The sequence below is a fragment of the Electrona antarctica genome, assembly GCF_951216825.1.
Source record: "Electrona antarctica genome assembly, chromosome: 11".
Lineage (NCBI taxonomy): Eukaryota > Metazoa > Chordata > Actinopteri > Myctophiformes > Myctophidae > Electrona > Electrona antarctica.
This window is the reverse complement of record NC_136792.1, coordinates 25,757,548-25,782,984: the sequence shown is the minus strand read 5'-3', so window position 1 is coordinate 25,782,984 and position 25,437 is coordinate 25,757,548. Positions and strand designations below refer to the sequence as shown.

The 25,437-nt window shown below is 42.2% G+C and overlaps 1 protein-coding gene across 2 annotated transcripts in view; it reads left to right on the top strand.

Annotated features, from left to right (window-relative positions):
• The window catches only part of LOC306931937 (uncharacterized protein), a 68,040-nt gene that overhangs the window by 24,647 nt on the left and 17,956 nt on the right, over positions 1–25,437 (top strand). For both annotated transcript variants that reach the window (XM_079513619.1, XM_079513620.1), the window contains exons 2-11: positions 4,270–4,448; positions 4,890–5,046; positions 5,312–5,494; positions 10,499–10,633; positions 11,190–11,384; positions 13,181–13,298; positions 14,149–14,355; positions 15,914–16,062; positions 23,293–23,490; positions 24,392–24,589. In XM_079513619.1, the coding sequence (XP_079369745.1) occupies positions 4,372–4,448; positions 4,890–5,046; positions 5,312–5,494; positions 10,499–10,633; positions 11,190–11,384; positions 13,181–13,298; positions 14,149–14,355; positions 15,914–16,062; positions 23,293–23,490; positions 24,392–24,589 (1,617 nt within the window). In that variant the 5' untranslated portion in view covers positions 4,270–4,371. The remainder of the gene's footprint in view (positions 1–4,269; positions 4,449–4,889; positions 5,047–5,311; positions 5,495–10,498; positions 10,634–11,189; positions 11,385–13,180; positions 13,299–14,148; positions 14,356–15,913; positions 16,063–23,292; positions 23,491–24,391; positions 24,590–25,437) is intronic.

The following is a 25,437-nucleotide window of genomic DNA, read 5'->3' as shown; positions in this document are numbered from 1 at the left end:
TAAAAAAGGCAAATATGTTTAGGGATAAGGGGTTTAGCATAGAAAATAGAGCCCCACATGACATGTACAGAGTTGGAAAAAAAAGGGTGTAAAGGTCACCTGTCTAAGGCCCGGCTACACTGGGGACTGAATGGGCTCTGCAACAGTACGCTACCACTATAACCAATGGAACCGGGCTGTGGTGCCACGTTGTACATAAACCACTCGTGAATCATTTTTTGTGCTCTATTTTTCCGCGGGTCCGCGGGCGTTACGCAGCCCTTCGTCTCGCCTTCAGAGGGAAAACAACAGTAAAAACGGAACTCCCCGCTGGTCGTACTAAATTGTCGGTGCAGCCATCTGCGTACGGTTCCATTCCATCCCCAGTGATCATTTCCTCTCTGTATGGCCTATTGAAAGGTGGATTTTCAAGCCTGTTTTAAAGGATGCCAGTGATCTGCATTTTTTTTAGGGATTGTTATCATTAATCATAACGGGAAAAGTTTGACATAATCTTGATTTAAAGTCACCACGCGGCCCTACTGTACCACCATAATGTAAAAAAATATATACAAATCTAATCTTTACAAAATGTTTGGGGAAGCCAGATGAATGTAGTCAATTACTGGCTGATGTGGCTGGCTCCCAGGTGTTGTGAAAGAGCCCTCAGGTGTGAAAACTGTATACGCACGATAAAGTCTTGAAATGGAGATCGATGGTGCGCAATAAAAATCCTCAGCGTTCATTTAACTCAGCCTCAGTTTACAAATCCACCCTTACGGGTCCATTTGGTTTGATGTGTACACTGGGCCGAGTTAAATTAGCACCGTGGATTTGATTGTGTCGCACACACAAAACAGCAAAGGACCGGAACGCTGCCACTGTTCAAAGCTTGATTCACCGTCGCCACGGAGCCAATCTCTGATTACAAGCCTACTTGATGGCTGAAAAGGAAAATGCCTCCATTACAGCTGTGCATTATGATTTTAAACACCCACACACACACAAACACACACACGTGTGCATGCTTGTATTACTACACTCGTGAGGACGGATATCCAACATTTTAGGACGGCATCGAAATTAGATTGTTGCCAACCAAAGTATAAATCCGACATAACTGTAACCCTAACCTAGGCCTGATTGTACGCCTATAACTCCCCTAATTCATTCTAACCACAAAACAACCATTTATCTGGAGACCAGGGAAATTGGCCCTTTGTTTTTTCTCAAATTCTGCTATAATTATGGTAATGACAGCACACACACACACACACACACACACACACACACACGCTCTTTCTCTCTCAGGCACTGGTGACTCATCAGCTCTGCTATGGTAATAAAGCTCAGCTACAGTATGCTTCATTCATAATCTCCTCTTCCCTCCTGCTCCCTCTCTCTCTCGTCCTCCTTTCCCATCCATTCATACATACTCTTGGCTTCTCTCCTCTTGAGTTACTACTCTCTTTCCTTCTACACCTCCTCCTCTTCTCTTCTTACCGCCATGCCCTCGTTTCACACGCTTATCACTTTGCCTTTGTCCATTTTATCTCTCAGACCCCCTCCCCCCCCTCTCTCTGTCTCTGTCTCTCTCTATCTCTGTCTGTCTCTATCTCTGTCTCTGTCTCTCTCTATCTCTGTCTGTCTCTGTCTGTCTCTATCTCTGTCTCTGTCTGTCTCTTTCTCTCTATCTCTGTCTGTCTCTATCTCTGTCTCTCTCTCTCTCTCTCTCTCTGCCTCTTTCTCTACATCATTATGTCTAATGATGTAATATATCTAATGATGGTGCAGTCTATTCTCACTTTGAGCCACTGGGGAGCAAACAGTGTGCCTGCACGTGTGCGAGCAAGCGAGTGTGTGTGTGTGTGTGTGTGTGTGTGTGTGTGTGTGTGATGCAGATGCTGAACACCTGTTTGTGTTATTTCTTTCTTTGATGGCATAATCTAACGTCTGTCTGTCCATTTATGACTTGCCTCCGTCATTGCCAGTCCACCACATTTCTTGTCCATCTATTTTCATGTCTCTCCCATTTCATCTATTTCCATCTGTTACCCCATCTTGTCTCACTGTGTGTATGTGTGTTTTATCGACTCTCTCTCTCTCTCTCTCTCTCTCTCTCTCTCTCTCTCTCTCTCTCTCTCTCTCTCTCTCTCTCTCTCTCTCTCTCTCTCCATCTGTCTGACAGTCTGTCCATTTATCCATCTGATATCTGACACCGTACAGTAGATACTTAGTTGTGTGATCAAAACCCATCGTAATGTGTGTTTGTAGATCGGCTATTGTTGACGATTCTTTTTTTTGCCTGAAATGAAACCCAGGGTATGTGGTGAATCATCTGTTACCAGGCAGAAGTAGAGAACCGAGAGGGGATATCTTTGCAATATCGCAATAATATTGTACAGGTAATGGTATATTGCAATTTAGGGGGGGTACTGGATGTCACCCAAGCCTTCTTTCTTTCACTTCTCGCAATATTCTGACCTTGGGACTTCATAATTGCCTTTTTTATTATTTTATTATCAAGGAGTTTGTTGAATAATTTCAACCTTCAACCAACCAAGAAGAAAGAAGTTGTGAAAAAGAAAGAAACTATATATAGAGTGTACTGAGCCATGTATGAGGAGAAATATGAACACAGAGGAAAAGGAAAAAGAGAGGTTTAGGAGAGGAGAGGAGGGCTGGAAGGATGTAGACCCCGCCCACTCCACTGAGTGAACTGCTTCTTCTTTTCAAGAGCTTCAGGAAGCTCAGAGTCTGATAAATCAGGCTAGGGAAAAAGAACAAAGCAAGATAAGGTGGGAGCACAGTCTATGTAAAGCGTTTTGGATAAAAGCACTATATAAATGCACCATTTACAACCACACACACGCACGCACATTGCACTGTGGCCTTTCACTGGTCCGTGGTGGAGGCCATGTCCTCGGGATAAGACACAAATTCACTTTTTTCTATACTTTTGGGGACATTTAGACCTCCGGGGGGAGGGGGGGGGGGGGGGGGGGGACGTGGAATAATCACGTGCGTGCCCCGAACGCGGAACATCAATCACACTCTCTTCTCCCCCTCCATTGACAGCCCTGGACACCCACCCAGCCCGTCTCCCCCCAGGGCGGGAGACTCGAGGGGCTAAAAAGCCTTGGCCTCATAAGTCTGCAGTGAAGCCGGAAGGGAGCACTTGATTTATGAGTCTGGGATGCTGAACGCTCTCAGGTGGATGCACACTCACTGCAGAGTGTAAGGGACCGGCACTGTATTAGCTCTGCAGGAGTTACTGGGGCGTCTTGTCTACTTTCTATTCGCCCCATCTCTCTCTCTCTCTCTCTCTCTCTCTACACTTAACATATCTCTGCTGTCTGGAAGAAACCACCTAACTCCAACATTTTTCAGAAAATGAAAAGACATCCAGCTCAAGTGGAATTAGGAGGAGAAGTGCTTTTTAATACTTTTCATTGGTTCAATATTAAAGGGTGTTCAATATATATTTTTAACCAACAAACAACAAAGTAAAGGGTGTTCAATAGCAACAAAAAAAAGAAGCAAAACCTCAAAAATGGAGTTGGGTGGTTTCTTCCTGACAGCAACGATATGCATAACAAGTCCATGGAATACGTTAGCAGTGTCAACTCTTTACAACAACGGCATGAGAAGGAAAAGGTTTCTGTCGCTGTATTTTATCATTATGAATCGTGCCCCCTCCCCAAGTTCATCAAGCGAGCAAAGTTTGCTTGAAGTTTGCCACTTCAATTCAACTCTTCTAAATGCAATACAAAGTAGTTTGCTGAAAGTGGCAAAGTGCTTTGAGGAAAATATCTCTCTCTCTCTTGCTCCCAATGAAGACCCATAGGGGCCGCTGTGCACTGAGGGTTATGCGTGTCAAGTTGGATGGCTGTAATAACAGTCTGTCCAACCTTGGAGCTTCATTACAGTTGTCCATCTGTCCACTCTGGCTGCCTCACAGATTGGCTCTCTACTGTGTATACTGTGATATGGCTGTTGCATGCTGCTCTGACTGGCTGCTGAAATGCTGCATGCTCTGTTTTTTGAAGGTTAGGGTTGTGTCTAACATGACCTTACTACTTGAACTCTGACACAAGTTCAAGTTCCTCCCCACCCAGAAACACGTTTGATGACTCTAGCACAACTGGTCTTTTGGGAAAAGCCATGCAGACGGTCTTTTTTGCGTTTGTGTGCATGTGCGCGTCCACAAATGCAGAGGAGACATGAGCTATAGTCTTGAACAGTGGTCAGAACTTTATGACTTCCCCTCCATTTCCCCCCCTACTACAGAACGTAATGTATTGACTGCAGAGGAAGTGAAAACGAGGGATTTGGAGGCAGCCTCCCGAGTCGCCTGCAGTTTTACCCCCATGCCCCCCATCTCTGTTGGAAATGACTGGGGAAGACAATGATGCAGTGCAGATGGACAACAGCTGGAGCCAAGATGGAGACCTGCCGGGCTGTGCACAGTGAGTCTGGGATAGGGACTGATGGCTAATGACTTGCATTATTCACATATATACAACACGATCACAAAAAATGTTTTATTTGTGGAGGGTTCTTTCAGCGACAATACCAGTTTACTGCATATGCTTATCACAAAGACACAGACCTAATTGCAACTTCATGGATTCAAATAGGGTAAATCAAGTCACTGCTCTACCTCATAAAACAAATATTAAAATAATAAGCCACACTCATTCTCACTCATTCTCATTTGTAATCAAAGTGAAAATGAAATGTACAGTATGGTCATGTTATGTATATCCACGGCAATGTGAATAGCCCAAGTCTCTCTCACTCTCTCTCTCTCTCTCTCTCTCTCTCTCTCTCTCTCTCTCTCTCTCTCTCTCTCTCTCTCTCTCTCTCTCTCTCTCTCTCTCTCTCTCTCTCTCTCTCTCTCTCTCTAGGTTAGATCGGAGGTGGGTTTTGTGGCATGAATTCATGAAGGAACATGCCCAGCTTGACGGCTGGCTGCAGTCAGCTGAGCAGGTGGCTAGAGCCAGTGCTCCTAACTCTGCCCTGGTCACGTATGCCACCGGCAAGGAGGAGCTCGCCCAGTTTGAGGCAAGTACCTGGAAAACCTCTTGAGAGAAGGAAAGTATTATTGAAACATCCCATTGTGTGTGGATGCGTATACTCTTTAGTGTGTGTGTGTGTGTGTGTGTGTGTGTGTGTGTGTGTGTGTGTGTGTGTGTGTGTGTGTGTGTGTGTGTGTGTGTGTGTGTGTGTGTGTGTGTGTGTGTGTGTGTGTGTGTGTGTGTGTGTGTGTGTGTGTGTGTGTGTGTGTGTGTGTGTGTGTGTGTTCACATTTCCGTTCATGTGTCTCCAGAGGTTGAGCCGTGAGTCAGCCTGTCGGCTGGTTCAGCTGGACAACCTGACGAGTCGGAATCGCGCGCTGACCCACATGTTCGACGGCGCCATGCGCGAGCGGCTCCTTACACTGGCACGAGACTGTGGACGCCGCTGGGACTGTCTCAACGCCAGGCTGGACACTGTAGCACGCAGACTCAAGGTACTTTTACTTTACTTTATTGGTTTATTTGGACGGGACAGAGCATATTAACCGAATGTATGTCAAGAACGCGGGACCTCGTTCTTCTCTCCACGACCCGCCTGTGCCAAAACGTGGTAACTTGTCTTTCTTTAATTTAATCCAGCAAAATAATAATAAAATAATGATAATAATAATAATACGTTTTTATTTATTTTTAGCTTTTACTCATTAGACAGCCTACATATGGATCCGACGTGCACGCGTGCGAGCTTATTACACCTTTTTCTGCTCAAAATGAGCCAAAATCCAGCATTTAGAAGGTTCTTACATCCTGCGGATAAAAACAACCCCATTGCCGTTCCTCCACTGCCTACACTGAAGCACACTGTGGTGGGGGGGGGGACTTCCTGGTTGCCCTTGGTTGCCCTGGGATCTCTTCTTCTACTGTGGTATTTCGCGCATTTGACTGGCACTGGCCTCACGATCCCGCCTAGTGTAACAGCAGGGATTGTGTTAATGCACATTACATAAAAATGTAGCGTAAATACACCAGATTTAGCAGAGATGCTAATTTCCATCCGTAGTCCCCAGACATTAAATAAACACTAAACAATACTGAAATATCAAGACATGAGAGGACAGCATACAAATACATAGTATATTTCAAACACAGCAAAAAGAGAAAATAAGAAATTTAGAAGAATAAGAAAATATTAAAACTATTACTAGGGTAGGCCTAGTAGTAGGCCTATTGTGGTGATCTGGTTACTGTGATCTGGTTACTGGTGATACTGGTTGTTTTTTAACCACTGTTTCAATTGTCCTTTACAAGCTGTGAAAGTGGGGATCTCCCTCAGTGTTGATTGATTGATTGATTGAATACTTTATTGGCAGAAATGTAATCAGTACAGGGTACAGTCAACACACGTCCAAAGGGATCACCGAAAAAAAGGTTTGTGCTTGGTCTTTAGTGAAAAGAGCATAGTCAAAGTAGGGCTGAATTCTCCAGTTAGAGTCTTGAGAGACGAGAGTACATTTGTTGACAAACGAGGAAATTCTGCCCAGAAATCTTGTTCTTTGGTTTACTTTCTTGATTACCTGTCAGTTTGTTGTCAAGAATACAGCCAAGATGTAATCTCTTCTTTGCTGGTGATTACTATGTCGTCAACTCTGACTGTGACAGGAAGCTCATTCCAGTATTGAATAACAACCTTTGATGGAAAGAACATTTTGACTGAAGGTAGAAGGTGTGTTTTGTGTGTTGGTTTCCCATCTTACGGTGCTGATAGCTTCGGAGACCACATGGATTTTCCTTTCAAAAGAAAAGTGCAGACTGCATTCTGCTCGCTGTCGGCTGTCTAGCTGTCTGTCACCATTATGACATTTTACGTGATGATTAATTGTCGCTCAAATAATTGCGATTAATTTAATTGTGTTTCTGTCAACACTATAATTGCACAAACATTTCATTTCATTCCCTCAACAATTGTACGTAAGGCAGTCCGTTTAAATACGCATCTCTGCAATAAATCGTTAATCTACTTTGACATGAGTGTTTCTGACTGAACTTACATCATTTAATAAGTTTATACTTATTGTCACATTGGCACACCGTGACGTATTTTGCATGCATGGCTTAATCATTGAGGAGGAAACCTCATAACTCCAAAATGTTATTTTTTCAGGAAATGAAAAATATACGTTTTTAAGGAAATTAATAAAACCTTATATTTTGAAAACGATGCAATACTGCCTCATCAAAGTTGGTGTTGTGACTTTAGATATTGCCAATTACTTGCATGAGAAGGAGAGAGGTGGTGGAGTTAACTGTTTTAGCAGACAGTGAGGGTCCAATGGAGTTAAGAGGTTTTGTCCAATGCATTTTTTTCCATTGGTTCAATATTTTCGAAACAACACACAGATGTAAAGGGTGTTCAATAGCACTGATTTAAGGTGGGGGGAAAAAAATCAAAAACCTCAAAAATGAGGTTTCCTCCGGACAGCAACACATTTTTGAGTGGTGCAACCACTCCCTTACGGAGCTGTGTGGGTGGCTGGGTGCGTCTGAGCACGAAAACAGCATTATTGTTTTTCACCACCTGTGCGCAACCTAACACACACACAAACACACATGCACTTAACTGTATATATGGTGATTTCGGGTGTGCCAGTACAGTACAGTGACAGTAGAGGGTACAGTAGAGGGAGCCCCACACGGTGACTGTCATTTCTCAACCGTTTCGGACGCGGTGCGGCTCGCCGGAATCGGGCCGGCACCCTGGGTGCGTTCCTGTGGGTCAGGTTGCACCACTCACTTCACACAGGTGTGATTTTTTTTAATGCTACTGGCAGGATCTAATAATTAACACATAAATGGTGCAATAATAAAAATGTTAAAAGAATTCTGTTTGCTAAGGTTCTGCGCCTGCAGTGATGTGTCTCGTTGTGATCGTCCCTTAACATTACTGTCGGCAGTAAGGAGAACAAGGTCAAACACAGTGCTGGGACAATGACTCTGTCCCAGTTCAGATGCAGGCGAAAGTGGTGGACGTTTAAGAATAGTACAAGGGGAAAGGGGAGGGTAGAATGTTTTACCTCTGCCAAAAAGAGTTGGAATGGGTGGTGTTTTCGCTCCATTCCATCTGGTAGTGGAATCATTTGAGAACTGATGGCCAGATTTTCATGAAACTTGGTGGAAATGCTTAGTAGGATTGTCCTGAAGAGATCCACATTTAGATGGCAAAGGTCAGGGGTCAAACTGGATAATGGATGGGTGGAATTTTATTAAACCTGCTGAGAATAATCTGTAGGTTGCCTCAAAGAGCTGGTTATTGTTTGGGTCTCATAAGGCAATGTCCCAATTAAGGACAAGGTCAAATTGGGGCACCAGGGCTAAGTTGTTAATAAGGTCTTACTTTAAAACAATAAAATAAAAGGAATAAGTTAAGAATGTATTATTAATGCCACTGCTGCTGCTGCTGCTACTACTACTACTACTACTACTACTACTACTACTACTACTACTACTACTACTACTACTACTACTATTACTATTACTATTACTATTACTATTACTATTACTATTACTACTACTACTACTACTATTACTACTATTACTATTACTACTACTACTACTAAAAGTTAATAATTGTAATAATACTGATTTCTGTTCTTTCAATCTTTCCACCTAACTAACTGCTTGTGAGAAGATTCTGTGAGAGCTTTATTAACAGAAAACGAGGGTAGAACCATAATGACTGAAGGCACAGTAATCTGATTAACAGTTTGACTGCGGAATTAATTAATCGTAATGCCCCGTTGACTGCCTAGATTTCACTAACCTTTGAAAAACCACAGCGCCGACATCATCATTCCTTTTCATGAAAATCCACTTTAAAATGGTGTGATCCTTTGTCGTAGTGTTGAAAAATAATCCAAAGTGGCAACACTGGTGCGGAGGAGCCGCACCTGCTGCGCGCCACTGCAGCCATTGGAATGCATTTGGCCTCAATTTCCCAGAACCCTTTGCATGCCATGCGACGGATGTTTTTCCTGTGACGTCATCTGAACGCGTCACCTATCCCACTCTGTCCGATGGAAACCCTGTAAATCTTAAAACGTATTAAAAACGTGAATTAAACAATGAAAACGTAACTCGTGTAACTCGCTATTGGAAGGGAAGCTGTTCTACATAGACATGAATAGACATGGTAACGCCCCGCCTGCCTCTGATTGGCCTACCGACACTGCCCGTCTCGACTGTCCACTGAGGTGGATATAGCTATGCTGGATAGTCTGATCTCTGCTGCGAGGTGGTGGAAAAAAGTATACGGTATCGGTATGATACAAGATAACTGCCTGTAACTTGTAGATTTTATTTTTGTAGAAGAGGAAAACTAATATTGTTTATGCCGTTTGCTTTGATGGAATAATTGAACATGTATGCTGTAATATGATTTGATTTGGGTGTGTTTGTGTTGATTATTGTGTAATTTATTTGTATGTGTAAACATTATTGTACTGTAAAAAGGTCTCTTTCCCTTCACCTTTATCCTTTTTAGTATAATTGTATTAGTTTACTATAATTAGATTAATACACAAGATCAACACTAACACTTTATTTAGAAGTACACAACCAAATCAAATCATAGTACATTGTACGTACACGTGTGTTCAATCAATTATTCAATCAAAGCAAACGGCATAAACAATATTAGTTTGGCTCTTCTACAAAAATAAAACTTACAAGTTAGTTACAAGGCTGCATTCTGTTGCGCGTGCCAAGCTGTTCCCACTTCCCACCACGGAGTAACCTCGCATCTCGGAGGACAGTCGAGACGGGCAGTGTCAGTAGGCCAATCAGAGGCAGGCGGGGTGTTACCATGTCTATGCTCAGACGCACACTAGATATACGCGAAAACAACACAGCTTACCATTGGGATTGCATTAGGGAACTTACACATTTTATGTTTTTTTTGTTTTGTTGTTGAGGCCCCTTCACCATTGGGATTGCATTAGGGAACTTACACATTTTATGTTTTTTTTGTTTTGTTGCTGAGGCCCCTTTTCCGCCAAAAGAACTTTGGTTCTAGAACTGGTTCCGTTCTAGATTCTTGAATCCTTGGTGCTTTCACGTTACCGGCGGACATGTTTTGGTTCCAGTTCCAAACTAACTTATAGGATTCTGGACCAACTTATATTCAGTGGAAACACTGAAAACAGGTTCAATATTAGGTGGGAAAAAATAACCGAACCAGTTCAGCCCCGGTGGAAAAGGAGGGGCAATTCAGACCACTGCAATGGTATAATGTTGAATTGATGCCCCATCTCGTGCCAGAAATAGTTGACAATGAGTTTGTAGATCAGCGATTTTCACTCTTCTTGCACAGCACTCCTGTACGATGCATTTATAAAAAACAAATTCAAATGTTTAAATATGTTTATACAAGGTTTTTCCCCGACAGAAACAAAATTCAATGACACCTCTTTCTCTCTCTCTCTCTGTGTCACCGTGTATCTCAGCACTTTGTGTCCGAGTGGGAGGAGTATGAAACAGAGAGGGAGGAGCTATCCGTCTTGTTGTCTGACCTGGACAGACGCCTGATGGAGGTGGAGCACCTGACGGGAAATAGCTGTGACAAGATGAGAAAGCTGCAGGTGTGTGTGTGTGTGTGTGTGTGTGTGTGTGTGTGTGTGTTTGTTCACATTTCCGTTCATGTGTCTCCAGAGGTTGAGCCGTGAGTCATATTCAATATGCAAAAATGGCAAGATCGTACCGTATATACAATAGGTATATTTTTTATCATCCAGAAATATAGCTAGAATAAAACGATAATTGATAGTTGCAGCCCAAGTGTGTGTGTCCTCACAGATGACTGTGTTACTTACATTATTATGTTGTTATATGTTCCATCTGGGAACCCATCGGCAAAAATGGAAAAAAACTGAGCTGTTTGTTTCCTTGTGGATAACAGGATGTTGGCCTGTTTGGTCCCCCAGCCCTCCTCTTCCTGTGGGGAGCCTCTTTTTGAATACCCACTAATCCCCAATGTTCACACATTATGAACAGATTCAGTAGCGCAGCTCGGGATCTGTTCTTGAGAGATTATTTTGTGTGTGACTGTGTGTGCTGTGTGCGTGTCCTCACATAATGTCTTAATACCTTACGGTACTTTATTATTCCATGTGTGTGTGTGTGCGCGCGCTTGTCCAGATGTTCCAGATGTCTGTGTGTGCGAACTCTGCTCGTGTGAACGCGCTGCTGGAGCGCGGCGAGGCGCTGATCCAGCGCAGCGAGCCGACGGACGCACAGGATGTAGAGAGACAGCTGCAGGATCTGCTGCTGCTCTGCAGCGGAGTGTTCCACCGCATCGGACGAGTGCACACACGGCTGCTCAGCATGAGACTGGTACGCACGCACGCACGCACGCACGCACTCTACCTTTATGTTTACAAAAGAAGTTCAACATTTTCCAAACATTTTCGATACATTTTTTAAAAAAACTTTCAAAATAGCAGATGTGCAAGCTCTCAGCGTGGCACGATGCTGTGTATTTAAACCCTGCTTTTTCCTGGGTGAACTCTGTGTTTCCCTGTTCCCTCGTGCCATTCTAGAAGTGTTTTTTGGACTTTGCCCTTTGTGATTCTTCTACTGAGGATTTTGAGTTAATCCTTCTAAAGAACTTTTGAGTGTTTTTATTTTGTGTGACTTTTGTCAAATATTGAACTTTTGGGTTTTCTCCATTTGAGATTAAAGCCCTACTTCGTTTCTGGAAATTGATTTGCCTCTGTGCCCAGTTTCTCTTTCCCTCAGCCTGCCAGTGCTGAGGCCGGATATCTGCCGGTCCTGACAATATAATATTGATGAACAAAAAACAAAAAGGGCACCCACACGTTACCCGACTTTAAATGCAATGTTTGGGCTTTTTTCACCATTGTGTGCTTCACCAATGCACCAGTCTCAAAGACAGAAACCTTGCAGAAAGTTAAGTTAAGTATAAATAGTGGTACGCAACAGGCAGTGAAAATATCTGGCCCTTCAAATTATCTTGTAAATAATTCACAATATCTGACTACTCCCACATACTGTAGTGTAGACTGTAATGTCCAGATTCTTCAACTGAAGAATGCTTATATTGTGCTTATCTTATCCATGTTGAGAGTAAATGACGGACATCATGAATCATGTGTGGTACTGAACTGAACCCAGTGATGCACTCCCCTCGTTTCACATTAAAACAATGCACTGCTTCTCTGTATAGTGTGCCTAAGAAGAGACCTTGAACAATGAAAGAGCTCTTGTTCTTATCTGTTCAAAAAGGAGTCCGACTGACTGAGTTTCCAGATAAAATGTGCACATTTTAATGAAGTCAACATTCAAGGATGAGACCTGCACAAAATTACACAATAACACAAGCTTATCTATCTGCACCTGTAACATTTGATTTCGCACACACATTTCTATCAGTACACAAGTTATACTGGACAAATCTTTATTCATTAACTTTTATAGAATTCTAGTTATTGTTTATTATGTGGTCTGTCACAAGTTCCAGTTCTTAAAGTAGCCATTAATTATGTTCTGGCTTGCTGAAAATAATTATAATAATAATAATAAACCTTTATTTATATAGCACCTTTCAAAGTGTTACAAAGTGCTTTACAAAGAATAAGAACAAATGCAGTGCACACCATAAACAACAGTTTACAATAATAAAAATAAAGAACAGGCAATGTACAGAAATGCAGTAGGACAGTAGAACAATAAGCAATGTTTAGAAACGTATTAGGCGTTAAAAGCAGCTTTATAAAAGTGAGTTTTCAGGAGGGATTTGAAGCGGGGGACGGATTCTGCAAGCCTTATCTCGAGGGGAGAGCATTCCAAAGAGTTGGGGCTCTGAGGGCAAAGGCCCGATCACCTTTCATTTTCAACTTAGAAGTTGGGATTTCTAAGAGCGCCTTGTAGGATGGGGCCAGATCAGAGATGGCCTTAAAAGTTATCAACTCTAAAAGTGATTGGGAGCCAATGCAGGGATGCCAGGATTGGTGAGATGTGGTCGTATTTTCTTGTGCCGGTCAGGACTCGGGCTGCAGCATTCTGAACTAGTTGTAGACGTTGGATGGATTTGTTGGAGAGACAAGAGTACAGGGAGTTGCAGTAATCGAGTCTGTCTGTCTGTGTCTCTCTCTCTCTCTCTCTCTCAGGTCTTTGAGGATGACACTATTCTGTCCCCTGACTCTGGCTGTCCCTCTGAAGCCCTTCTGGAGGACGAGGGAGCGCTTGATATAGCTGCCCTGGACCGTCCCGCATCCACTAACCTGGGTTAGTGCAGCTCATTTAACACTATGCGCTGCCATGTGAATACATTTCTGGGGTTAATTATCATTGAGGTTAGGTCAACAGGAGTCTTAATTACTACACTTACTAATCAACTATGTATTCCAACATATGGTTGTTATTACTGGGTTAAATGATTCATTGCTAATACTGTAAGTAATTATATTCCAATCATTCACTATTAGGAAAACCATGTATTCACCACATACCCTATTCTGAGGGCAGACATATAGTGGATCTACAAGATCAAAACACATTGCAACATGTTTTGTTTTTGTAGATTTCAGCCACAAGATTTGGTGTAGAGGGCAAAAAGGAGCAGACAAATTGATATCTGTGTGATTGATGTGTATCGGTCAGTAAGTCAGTCAAGATCTTTCCACATCTTTCCACCAGAGGTCAACAAAATGGATATGTTGAATTTCTGCAGATATTTGCCCAGTATGGAATTGGATGGTGAACCTGAACTGAGCTCTGTTTAGGCATTCAAATCTTTATTTTATATTATCTTTTCAATTATGCATTTATTTAAATGAATTCCATATCTCTCAAGGGGATTAATGATGTATGAATGAATCAATCGATCAACCAACCAAAAATGTTTTCTTCATAGCTGAAAAAATCCCTTGAATTCCTGCCCTCCCACTTTGTGTCAAAGTGTTCCTGAGCAATACTCTCAACCCCTATACAGTAACGCCTACCCTGGTGAGGCACTGTGTTAATATAGCACCCCATTGCTCTTTATAGGATGGGTAAATGCTGATGACAAATGTACAGAAAAACACCCCCAAAGGCCAGTGAGGAGTATACATTATTGATATTATCTCTCCGCCAGACCTCAGCCGATCAGGAAACAGCACGCCGGACCCTCTCCCTCCTCATTTGTCGTCCTCCTCACCCGGACCGGACCTCCCCTCGGCCCCTCCCTCCCCCTGCCTCCTCACCCATGACCACCTGGGACTGGAGTGGGACCCCTCGGTGGACATTGGACGCTCCATGTCCCGTGAAGACGCTGACTCGTCCTACTTCAGTGCTTATACAGGTCAGCAGTGGTGTGGAAAAAGTACTTTTTTACTAAGTAAAAGTATCGATACCACAATTTAGGAATACTCTGTTACAAGGAAAAAGTCTGGTGTTAAAAATGTACTTGAGTAAAAGTACAAAGGTATTAGTATCAAACTGTTCTTAAAGTACCGAAAGTAGAATGTAACCATTATGCAGAATGTCCCATTTCACAAGTTTAAATGTATAAAAATAAATTAGATCGGCTATTTTCAAATAGCCGAAATGTATATAAGGCTGAAGTGGTTACTGTATATATTGTAATAACAATCAGAATCTACAAAGTAACTAGTAATTAAAGTTTCCAAATAATTATAAGTAGTGGAATAAAAGTATAATATTAGGCCTCTGAGATATAGTGGAGTAGAAGTAAAAGTACAGAAAATTGGAAATACTCCAGTAAAGTAATTCCTCAAGTGTACTTAAGTACAGAACTTGAGTAAATGTACTTGCATGTAGTTACTTCTTCACCACTGCAGGTCAGGACTCTTTGAGTCATAGAAGCGTGTATGTACATTGTAGAGACGCTGCTTTTTCACCGCGGGGTCCGGGATCACCAGGGGTGGTCCACCAAATGGACCCTTTTTGGTTCCTTTAGTACACGCTCAATGTTAACATGAACACTGAGGGTTTTCATGGGGTTCCACGTTCCAGTATAGTCTATAGTATATAGTATAGTTTAGTTCAAGGCCTTATGTGCTACTAGGCACAAAGTGGATAGGTAACATAGTTTAGTTCAGTGATTCTCAACCGTGTTAACCGTTTCCCCGCCAAAATACATAGCCTCCATTATTTGTCGGGAAGCGACGCTGCCAAAATGCGTAGCCTACGCTTATTCAGTTGTATAAATGTGTTTCATCCGATCTAGTGGAAAGGCTACTCACATTATCTTCGGATGGCCATCTGTTGTTAGCTTAGAGCCTTAGACAGTGGACTGTGCCAGTGGACTTGTTGTCAACAAACACATTGATTTCCCTCTTAGCCTCTCTGTTGTTGAGGTGGTATGCCGCTGACACTGTCTTGCTGAGCTGCAGGCGCCACCTGCAGAGGTAGGAAGCCAAGATGTCCATGTCCTGGTTAAGACCATCTTCCATTGCCTTCCAGATCGGTCGAGTACTTCAGTAGAGTGTACATAATTACTCTCTGAGCTCACAAAATGTTGCATACATGTGAGCTTGTAGTAGGTCTGCCATTTTCGACAGTAGAGACAGTGTATAGGAGAGACAGACGGTAGGAAAGCTGTGAGGGAGACAGTGTAGGAGGGTGGGATGGTAGGAAAGTTGAGAGGGAGAGGGTGTAGGTGGGACAGACAGTCAGAAAGCTAAGAGGGAGATGTTGTAGGAAGGACAGACAGTCAGAAAGCTGAGAGGGGACAGTGTTGTAGGGAAAGTGCCAACCCTGGAAGTAAACAGACAGGAAATGAGAAACTGTCATACACATACAAAAGGAGCAACACAAATGCTGAATAAGGTCAACATAAAATGCTGTGTCATGATACAAATATTGTCATTACGGGTGTGTGTGTGTGCGCACTGCAGGTCTGTCTTCTTGCAGAGAGCAGAGATCAGCGTCCAGAAGCAGCCTGAAGAGGCGGAGCTACCTCAGTTCACTGGGCTCCCAGGAGGCCATCCCCTCCTCGGGCCAACCTGCGCAAGCCGACGGTGACGGGAGTGAGCCAACAACAGAGGTAGAAATTGCTCTGCTGCAGTCCGTTGATAAAAAGCCTTGCAAAGCTTGAGATATTGGATGTCACACTGTGTGTGTGTGTGTGTGTGTGTGTGTGTGTGTGTGTGTGTGTGTGTGTGTGTGTGTGTGTGTGTGTGTGTGTGTGTGTGTGTGTGTGTGTGTGTGTGTGTGTGTGTGTGTGTGTGTGTGTGTGTGTGTGTGTGTGTGTGTGTGTGTGTGTGTGCGCGCGCATGTGTGCGAGATATTGTCAATGTCTGTTTGACCAGCTGTTACGATTACAAATTTAATCACACACACACACAATGAGGAATGTCAGTAATGCAGTGTATCAGACATGAGGAAACTCATCACACTGCCCGTACTTCTCTGCAAATGCAATATTGATGTCAGTATGGTATGCTTGCTTATATTCCCTATTGTCTGATAGTCATTGAAAAATGCACATTATATAGTATTATGTCTGTATACTGTACCTATATATTCATATATTAACACCTGGCAATATGTACAGAAAAGTGAATTATTGTTTTTGGACAGTAAAAAAAATCTACCTCTACCAGCCACTTTAGCTGTTTAGCCAGAATGTTCAGTTTGTCTGCCTGCACTCAACAATGAGCGAGGAGTAGCCCCTTCCAGGACCCTGTATGCCTTTTTAGTATTTGGGTTGATGGTATCCAAGGTCCTTTGAAACTCAATGCCTTCTCCCATTCACTCACTGGTACCACTCTCCGGGCTCTGACACATAACGTCTCTAAAGTGTTGCGGAGAGATTTAAAAAATGCTCTTTTGAAATCCAGCCTGTTCTTCATGAAGTTTGCTGTCAATGGCATTATTAATTCTGTCCAGGATAACTCTGCAGTCTGCAGACGACTTTGCAAGAAGCGTGATCGCACACCAGTTGTCACACTTTCTTGGGAATCTTGACAATTAGGCCTTTGGTCCAATCACTGGGGATGTTTTCTCCATTCCAGATGGTCTGGAAGAGGATGTTGAGGGCTCTTGAGGATGTCAGGAGGTCAGCCTTTAGCATCTCAGCATGGATGGAGTCGATGGTATTCATGGCTTTGATGGACTTCATTAATCTGTTTATTAACTCCAGAGTGATTTTAAAAGTTAAACTTTGAGTGAAAATGAAGTTTTTGGAAGTCTGAGCATACAGCTGGATTCAGTAACTAACAGGACACTTAACTGTGGAAGTTGTTTTGTAGTTTATTGACAGGGAATTTTGTTTTGCTATTGTTAATATTTGGCTGCCTAGGCGTCTATTAAAAGTATTCTTTTTCATTCACTGTAAAAGGATGTGGCAAAAACAAAAATTCTCCATGTACTCTAGACTTCACAGGATTAGAGATTGAGTCATGTGTTGGGGGTGAAGTATTCCTTATTTCCTGAAATGAGCTTTGTTGTCTCCTTGGCGTGCCATAAATACTGACAACAAAAATATGCAGCAAACTGGATGTGTGAATCCACCGACGATCTAATGGAATAACAAAAGTCCCACTGTGCTGGTTCTGTCTGAGCAGTGTTGTGAAAGTTCAAACGCTCTTCCTCTCCCTCTTGCTGCTGAAGACACAGGATGTGCTATCTATATCTGCACGCTTTCCTGGGCCGGCTTCTGTCCCTTGATTTGGAATGAGACCAGTCGAGACGGGATGGCTCATTGTAAGAGAAGAGTTGGAGAAAAGGAACAGACAAAGAATGAGAAAGCGAGGGAGACTGAGAGGAAATGACAATTAGGGCCCATCTTGCGTATTTGCCATTTTTTTACTATTTTGAAAAACATTTTAAAATAGTTCAACTAGACGATCTACATCGACACGTCAAAAATGGCAAATATGTTTCGGGATAAGGGGTAAGGGGTGGCGCATCCAGGGAGCAAATAGGTTTTGGGATAAGGGGTAAGGGGTGGCGCATCCAGGGAGCATGACTGTGCTCATCAAGTTTCATGGCAGGGGTCATCACCATGCTGGCTAGTGGTGGACATTAATTGTCAACATTTAAGTTTTTGTCACAGACATATAAAATGGGCGGTCAATATTATTAGCTATAGGCCTACCCCTAAATGTATACGATAGACTTGTCTTGTGCCATAGTGTCTGTTTCTGCATTAATTAAACCGTGTCCTACCCATTCTCAATAAATCCTGGAGACTGGCAAGTCGGCCACTGTACAGTATATGGCTGTATAGTAAGGGCAGGCAACAACAATACAGTATGGTCTATTCAGTTTTTCTTATTTTCATATAATTGGTCCTCATGCTCATTATAATATGGTACCATTTCTACTAAGAGTCTACTCACATCTTAGGGGAATCCAAGCTAATAGAAACTGCAGGCTGTCTATTTCTGGACACAGAGTAGGGAAAATAAATATATTACATACATTGTGTGTGTGTGTGTGTGTGTGTGTGTGTGTGTGTGTGTGTGTGTGTGTGTGTGTGTGTGTGTGTGTGTGTGTGTGTGTGTGTGTGTGTGTGTGTGTGTGTGTGTGTGTGTGTGTGTGTGTGTGTGTGTGTGTGTGTGTGTGTGTGTGTCACTCTCAACCTAAACTGAAAGGAATGCAGGCCTAATATTATTAATGCATTTATGCTCCAGCTTCCTGCATCCGGACAGTCAAATTATATGACAATAAAACGATATGACAATAAACAATAAAATAATATGACAATATTATATGACAATAAAATGATATGAAAATAAACAATAAAATGATATGACAATAAAATTATGACAATAAACAATAAAATAATATGACAATAGAATGATATGACAATAAACAATAAAATAATATGACAATAGAATGATATGACAATAAACAATAAAATGATATGACAAAATATGACAATAAAATGGTATGACAATAAAATGATATGACAATAAAACGATATGACAATAAACAATAAAATGATATGATAATAAAATGATGACAATAAAATGATGACAATAAAATGATGACAATAAAATGATGACAATAAAATGATATGACAATAAAATGATTTGACAATAAAATGATTTGACAATAAAATGATTTGACAATACAATGATATGACAATAAAATGATTTGACAATAAAATGTTATAACGTTGTTGATTTTGGCTATGTGCAATAATGCACAAAAATAAATGTTTTAATAACTGATCCATAATTGTTAATTTTCTCAGGAGTTTGCCTTGACAATTTTTCCTAGACTGGCAAGATTCCACTGTAAAACAACTTTCACCTTGTCTGGCTCTGTTCAGTCACACAGTAAGGTAAAGTGAATTCGGAGATAAAAGTAATTGATTTTTAAGAGATGGGATATCACAGTCGCACCAGTCTCGGTTGAATTGGGACACTATTTTAATGGTCATTTAATAATTGTGCTAGTGTTAGCACTCGATAACACACCAGTCCACATGGATAACAAGCCCAAACAATCAAATACCAAAATAATATGCAATGTACGTATACATTAATTCAGACACTACTATAGATTCAACTATGATGACTATTACAACAATGTGAAAACAAACAACAGTTATCACGGCGGGAAATTGTGATGACAACAATGCACTTATAGGCCTGGGCCGTGGCTCAGCGGTCCAGGCACCTTGGCTGGTAATCCAGTCTGGCAGTGTGCCGCGGGTTCGACTCCCGATCCCGACGGCCTTTACTGCATGTCACTCCCCCATCTCTCTCCCCATTTCCTGTCAGTCTGTCCCTCCATAAAAAAATAAATAAAGGCGAAAGCCACAAAAAAAAACATTAAAAAAAACAATGCGCCCCAGCCTGTGTCCTCCGTGAGGAGGAAGCCCAACAACCCTTGGTGAGGCCTTTAGGAGGGCCATGCAAGCAGCAAGCGGAGCCGCAGCACCATTTCCCTGCGGAACCATTGCCCACCACTCCTGAATGAACTGTCTGTTGCTGGGACTCTGGTGCAACGCACGGGTCCTGGACCTGGTGAGAGCAGGAGTGGACCTGGTGAGACGTAGGAGGGGCCCGGACAGGAGACAACCCACAGTGCCTAGTCCTTCCATGCAGGAGTAGTTCCAACGGATTGTGTGGCACTGGTTTTGCCCTAGTGGGACTGATTGAGGGTAGCTAGCTCATGTACATGTACCATGTATGGAGGCTCTGAAAACATTCAAACATTCACTATACTACTATTGTCATCATGACACAGGGAAACGATACCCAAGAAGTTGCAAAACATCTGCATTAAGGCCGGGTGGCACTAGTTTCTAGTGACTTGTGTGACTCCATGGCTCTGGCAGAACAGGCAATGCCATGAAGTATAGTCTTGCATAGCCAGACAATAGGAGGTCTCTGCCTAATGTCATACAGTACATCTGAGTAAATCTAAATTCAATGTGAGCTATAGCCGCTAGAGAGTGACTGTGGGTTTTAATAATATATAAATATTGAATAAATGGAAATTATTAACAAGAGCTTATGACAAAGTCATAACTACATTGTATCCATAGAAAGCGTGTTCTCTTTTCTATTTCCTTGAAACACAACACTTGGACATATGAGATTGAGGTTGTTGTGCCAGGGGGAGTTCCTCTGTTGAACTGAACTCTTTACCACACTACCACTGTACGCCTGAAGCACTCCCTCCCGCTTGTTCTCAATCTCATCTATCGTTCCTATTCAAATTGTTTTGTCTTGTTCTTCCCTTTCTGCCTCGCTGTCTGTTTATTTCCATATTCATTCTTAATCTTCCCCGATTCAAATGATGCATTTTTCTTTCTCCCCCAACCTTCCATCCCGCCCCCCCCAAACACACACACATGCACGCATGCACGCACGCATGCGCACACGCGCGCACACACACACACACACACACACACACACACACACACACACACACACACACACACACACACACACAGTCACACACAGTCACACACACACACACACACACACACACACACACACACACACACGCCTCCCATGTGTTTCTGCAAGTGTGAACTTGAAACTACAGCGGGAGAGGATGTGTGTAAAAGAGTATGCGAGCCTGTATTACCATATCGTTGCCGTCGGGCAGAAACCTCCTATCTCCATATTCTAACTTTGTATGTTTTCCCGTAAAGTAACGCCCTACTACTAGATCATACTACAGCGTCTCACAAAACCTTCAAAAGTAGCAGATCCGCAAGCTGGAAACGCTGCGCGAAGCGACACATTTCGAGCTTGTAGATCTGCTACTTTTTCTATTTCTGACTCTGAATACTGAAAAGTAACAGTTTTGGACGTATGAGGTTTTCACCCGACAGAGAGTGTTATATAGTCCCAACAAATACATCAAAGCCTCTCTGTGGAATTGTCCTCGCTATGTCTGCTCTCTGGCACCTACCGACAAACTCCACACAACACTGACAGCTAGAAAATGCTTTGATACACGTCCGCACAGCATTTGCCTTCCACATCTTTTGTGGTTCAGGGTCCCTAGGCAGGGTTAGAGTTGTTTTAACCACTTATATAGTATAGTGAGTATACAGTACTTCTTCTGACAAATAGAGAGAATTGACGATTTACTAGCTCACAACGCACTCTTTTAACAATTTCCCCTCATGCAATGTGATGTTTTGTGTGCTTGTAAAGTGTCTTGAGACAACTAGTTGTTTTTTGACACTTTAATTAAATTGAATTGAATCGTAGATCTGCTATTTTCAAAGGATAATACATTTTAGACACAATATAACTTGTGTGCTTGTAAAGTGTCTTGAAACAACTAGTTGTTATTTGACACTTTAATTAAATTGAATTGAATCGTAGATCTGCTATATAACTTGTGTGCTTGTAAAGTGTCTTGAGACAACTAGTTGTTATTTGACACTTTAATTAAATTGAATTGAATCGTAGATGTAGATCTGCTATTTTCAAAGGATAATACATTTTAGACACAATATAACTTGTGAAACGGGACATTGTGCATAATGAGTACTTTTACTTTTGGTACTTTAAGTACACTTTGATGCCAATACTTTTGTACTTTTACTCAAGTAAATTTGGATTACGGGACATTTACTTGTAACAGTGTTTCTACATTGCAGTATTGATGCTTTTACTTAACACATTGAGAGCCCACGCAAAACTGCCCAAAATCACTTTCACCTAGAAAATCTGGAGCATGTGGAGACACATGCTGGAACTTTTTACTTTGAAATGTTTTATAGTTTCTGAGTTATTTAATTTAAACGCCAAATGCATTCTCAATGGCGAAAACACAAACTTTGGCACCACGTATTAAAAAAAATATATATAGTTTTGATTTTTTTTTAATAAAAATAAATAAAAAATAAATATATATATATTTTTTTTTTTTTTTCAAAGACGTCCACAGACGTCTTGGGCTATGCACGTGCGGTAATACCCAAGACGTCCACAGACGTCTTGGGCACAAAATGTGTTGAGTAAAGCGTTTGAGTACCTTTTCCACCACAGCGTGTACAGGTAGGTCTGAGATTCTGTGCTGCTCAACCATGGATTCTTCTTATAACAAATGTCCAGGAGAGTGAATCAATCAAATTATGCTGCATATCTAATCTAATACCAAATGTGGTCATCATTCTTACAGATACGACCCCAATACATATACTGTATTAGCCTGACTAATATCACTGTTAGATATTAGTCTGGAACTTCGGTGTGGAAGATTTATTTCCAAGGGGCGGTTACAAACAGATTCCAACGTCACAGCAAAAATATCTCACTTTGAATAGTGGACTCTGATTGGTCACCCACCACTCTGTGGGGTGAGCTAAATGTAATCCAAACAGTGCCAGACCAATCTCTCCAGGGCATTGTTTTCCCATGTGGCACATTCGTCTGGTTTCCAGGCTAATACTGTATATACTGTATTGTTGTGGTCGGTGTAGGTCCAAAACAGTTAGGGTACTTTTCAGGAAATGAATGAAAAATAACCTGTGTTTCATTTCATATCAAATGTAGTTATTATTTAGTGTCAACCATTTAATGAAGTCTAAAATGAGAGTACTGTGATTGCTGCTTTTCTCTTTTTGAGATTTTTCTGTAAAGTTATTATTTAGTCACAAGCTCTCGTAAATTGGACATTGGTTAAATATATTTATAAAACCCACAGCCACACTTATTAACCACTTTCACTTTCAAAATGTTTCAAATATAGCAGCTGTACTATATGTACAACTTCCAATAGGTTTGTAAGGGGTATGTAAGTACTGTACTTTCTGATGAATCGTTCCATTTCTTTTGTTGCTCCTCAGGCGGGAGTCGTAACTCAGGAGGGCGGGACTCTGTCAACCAGGGTCCAGTGGGCTGCTTCCACTCCTGACGAACAGGTCTGTGAGCCAATCAGCTTCGACCGTGGACGTGTGAGGGCGTGGCTTGGGGATCAGAGCTTCATCGCGTCCGACAGAAGACGTTTCCATTCGGCAGGCGTGCAAACTGATTGGCTGGCACAGGTGGGTGCTAAATCACAATCACCTTTTTATCAGAACATGTACAATGGCCTCTTGTGATATTGCTTTAGCCAGCATAGAAATTCCAATACATTATGCTCAGCCTCTTGGGAATATTGACGTTATCGTCCAAAAATATTAACAATTGCACATTTCTGTCTAACCCACATCTCTTGGACGTCTCTCGTCTATTTTCAAAAAATACTGACAAATCTTCACTTATGGGGTCCTAGCCCCAAAACTTTGGGATTTGCGGCAAAAAAGGTATAAATTTGCTCGTCCTTGACATGGAAATGTTTAAGAACATCATCTCAATATAGCTTTCTTTCACTGGGAACGGTCCATGGCAATGGCCATAGGAACCTTTCTCTCCCTCAGTGACACACTGCACATCCATTTGATCATCCTCATCTTTCTCTCCCTCAGTGACACACTGCACATCCATCTGATCATCCTCATCTTTCTCTCCCTCAGAGACACACTGCACATCCAACTGATCATCCTCATCTTTCTCTCCCTCAGTGACACACTGCACATCCATCTGATCATCCTCATCTTTCTCTCCCTCAGTGACACACTGCACATCCATCTGATCATCCTCATCTCAACAACTGCTGTAAACTGAATATTTAGTTATTACCCTGGAGAGACCTGCGTCAATATTCTGTGGGGGACATTAGCCAAAAATAGCAGATCTACAAGCTCACTTGTAAATTAGCTATTTGTCAAAGAGATTTTGTGTCAATAGAAAAAAAGTGGTCAAAGAACAGTTTGTACGTAACTTTAGTCAAGCTCTCTAAGACTACAGGGGTTTAAGTGCATTAGGCAGTATGTAGCTAACCATTCAGGGAATAGTTCTGTCAAACATTACTGACTCCATTTATTTTTTGTTTTTGCTCCTCAGGCGGGTGTCGTAACGCAGGAGGGCGGGACTCTGTCAACCAGGGTCCAGTGGGCTGCTTCCACTCCTGACGAACAGGCATGTCAGCCAATCAGCTTCGACCGTGGACGTGTGAGGGCGTGGCTTGGGGATCAGAGCCCCATCCCGTCCGACAGAAGACGTTTCCATTTTGAAGGCGTGCAAACCAATTGGCTGGCACAGGTGGGTGCTAAATTACAATCACCTTTTTATCACAACATCGCCATTGATGTCCCTGGACATCATTTCAGGGTTTTCATTGATTACGATAGATCTTCACCAATTTATGAATGGCTCTAGGTTGCTAGGAAACCAATAAAACCTGAAATGAACCGGAAGTGAAGATTCAGATTCAGAGTCAGATTTTACGGGGCCAGTTTCAAATTGCAGAAGTCCGTAGGTGCCCTTTGAGAGTGGTTTTGAAGGGATTCACATTCTTAATGACTGTTGGTAGGGCGTTCCACATTTTGGTGGCATAGGAGCAGAATTAATTTAGTCCCTTGTTTGTGCCGAATCTGGGTTGCACATGGTTTGTTGAATTCCCTCTGGTGTTGTGGGTATGAACTTTGTTGACATTAAGGATGTATTTAGACAGGTACATGGGTATCTTGGTGGAGTAGCGAATTTTGTGGACCAGACCCATTGCAAGATGCTGTACTGTCTCAACCTCAAGCCATTCCAGCCTGTCAAAATGGGCAGGGGTGAGGTGGGTTCGAGGAGTGAGGCCAAGTTTAAGCCTGATCAGTTTGTTTTGGGAAGTCTGGAGCCTTGTTTTATTTGTTTATTTTAGATCCCCATTAGTCACTGACTCAGCAGAGGCTATTCTTCCTGGGGTCAAATTACAATTAAACTAGAAAAAGTGCCCTTCTGGGCACAGGTCTCCACCAGGAGGATAGGAGTGTGTGATGTTTGGCAAAATGTTTAGGAGTAATATATGTTTTGTGTGTGTGTGTGTGTGTGTGTGTGTGTGTGTGTGTGTGTGTGTGTGTGTGTGTGTGTGTGTGTGTGTGTGTGTGTGTGTGTGTGTGTGT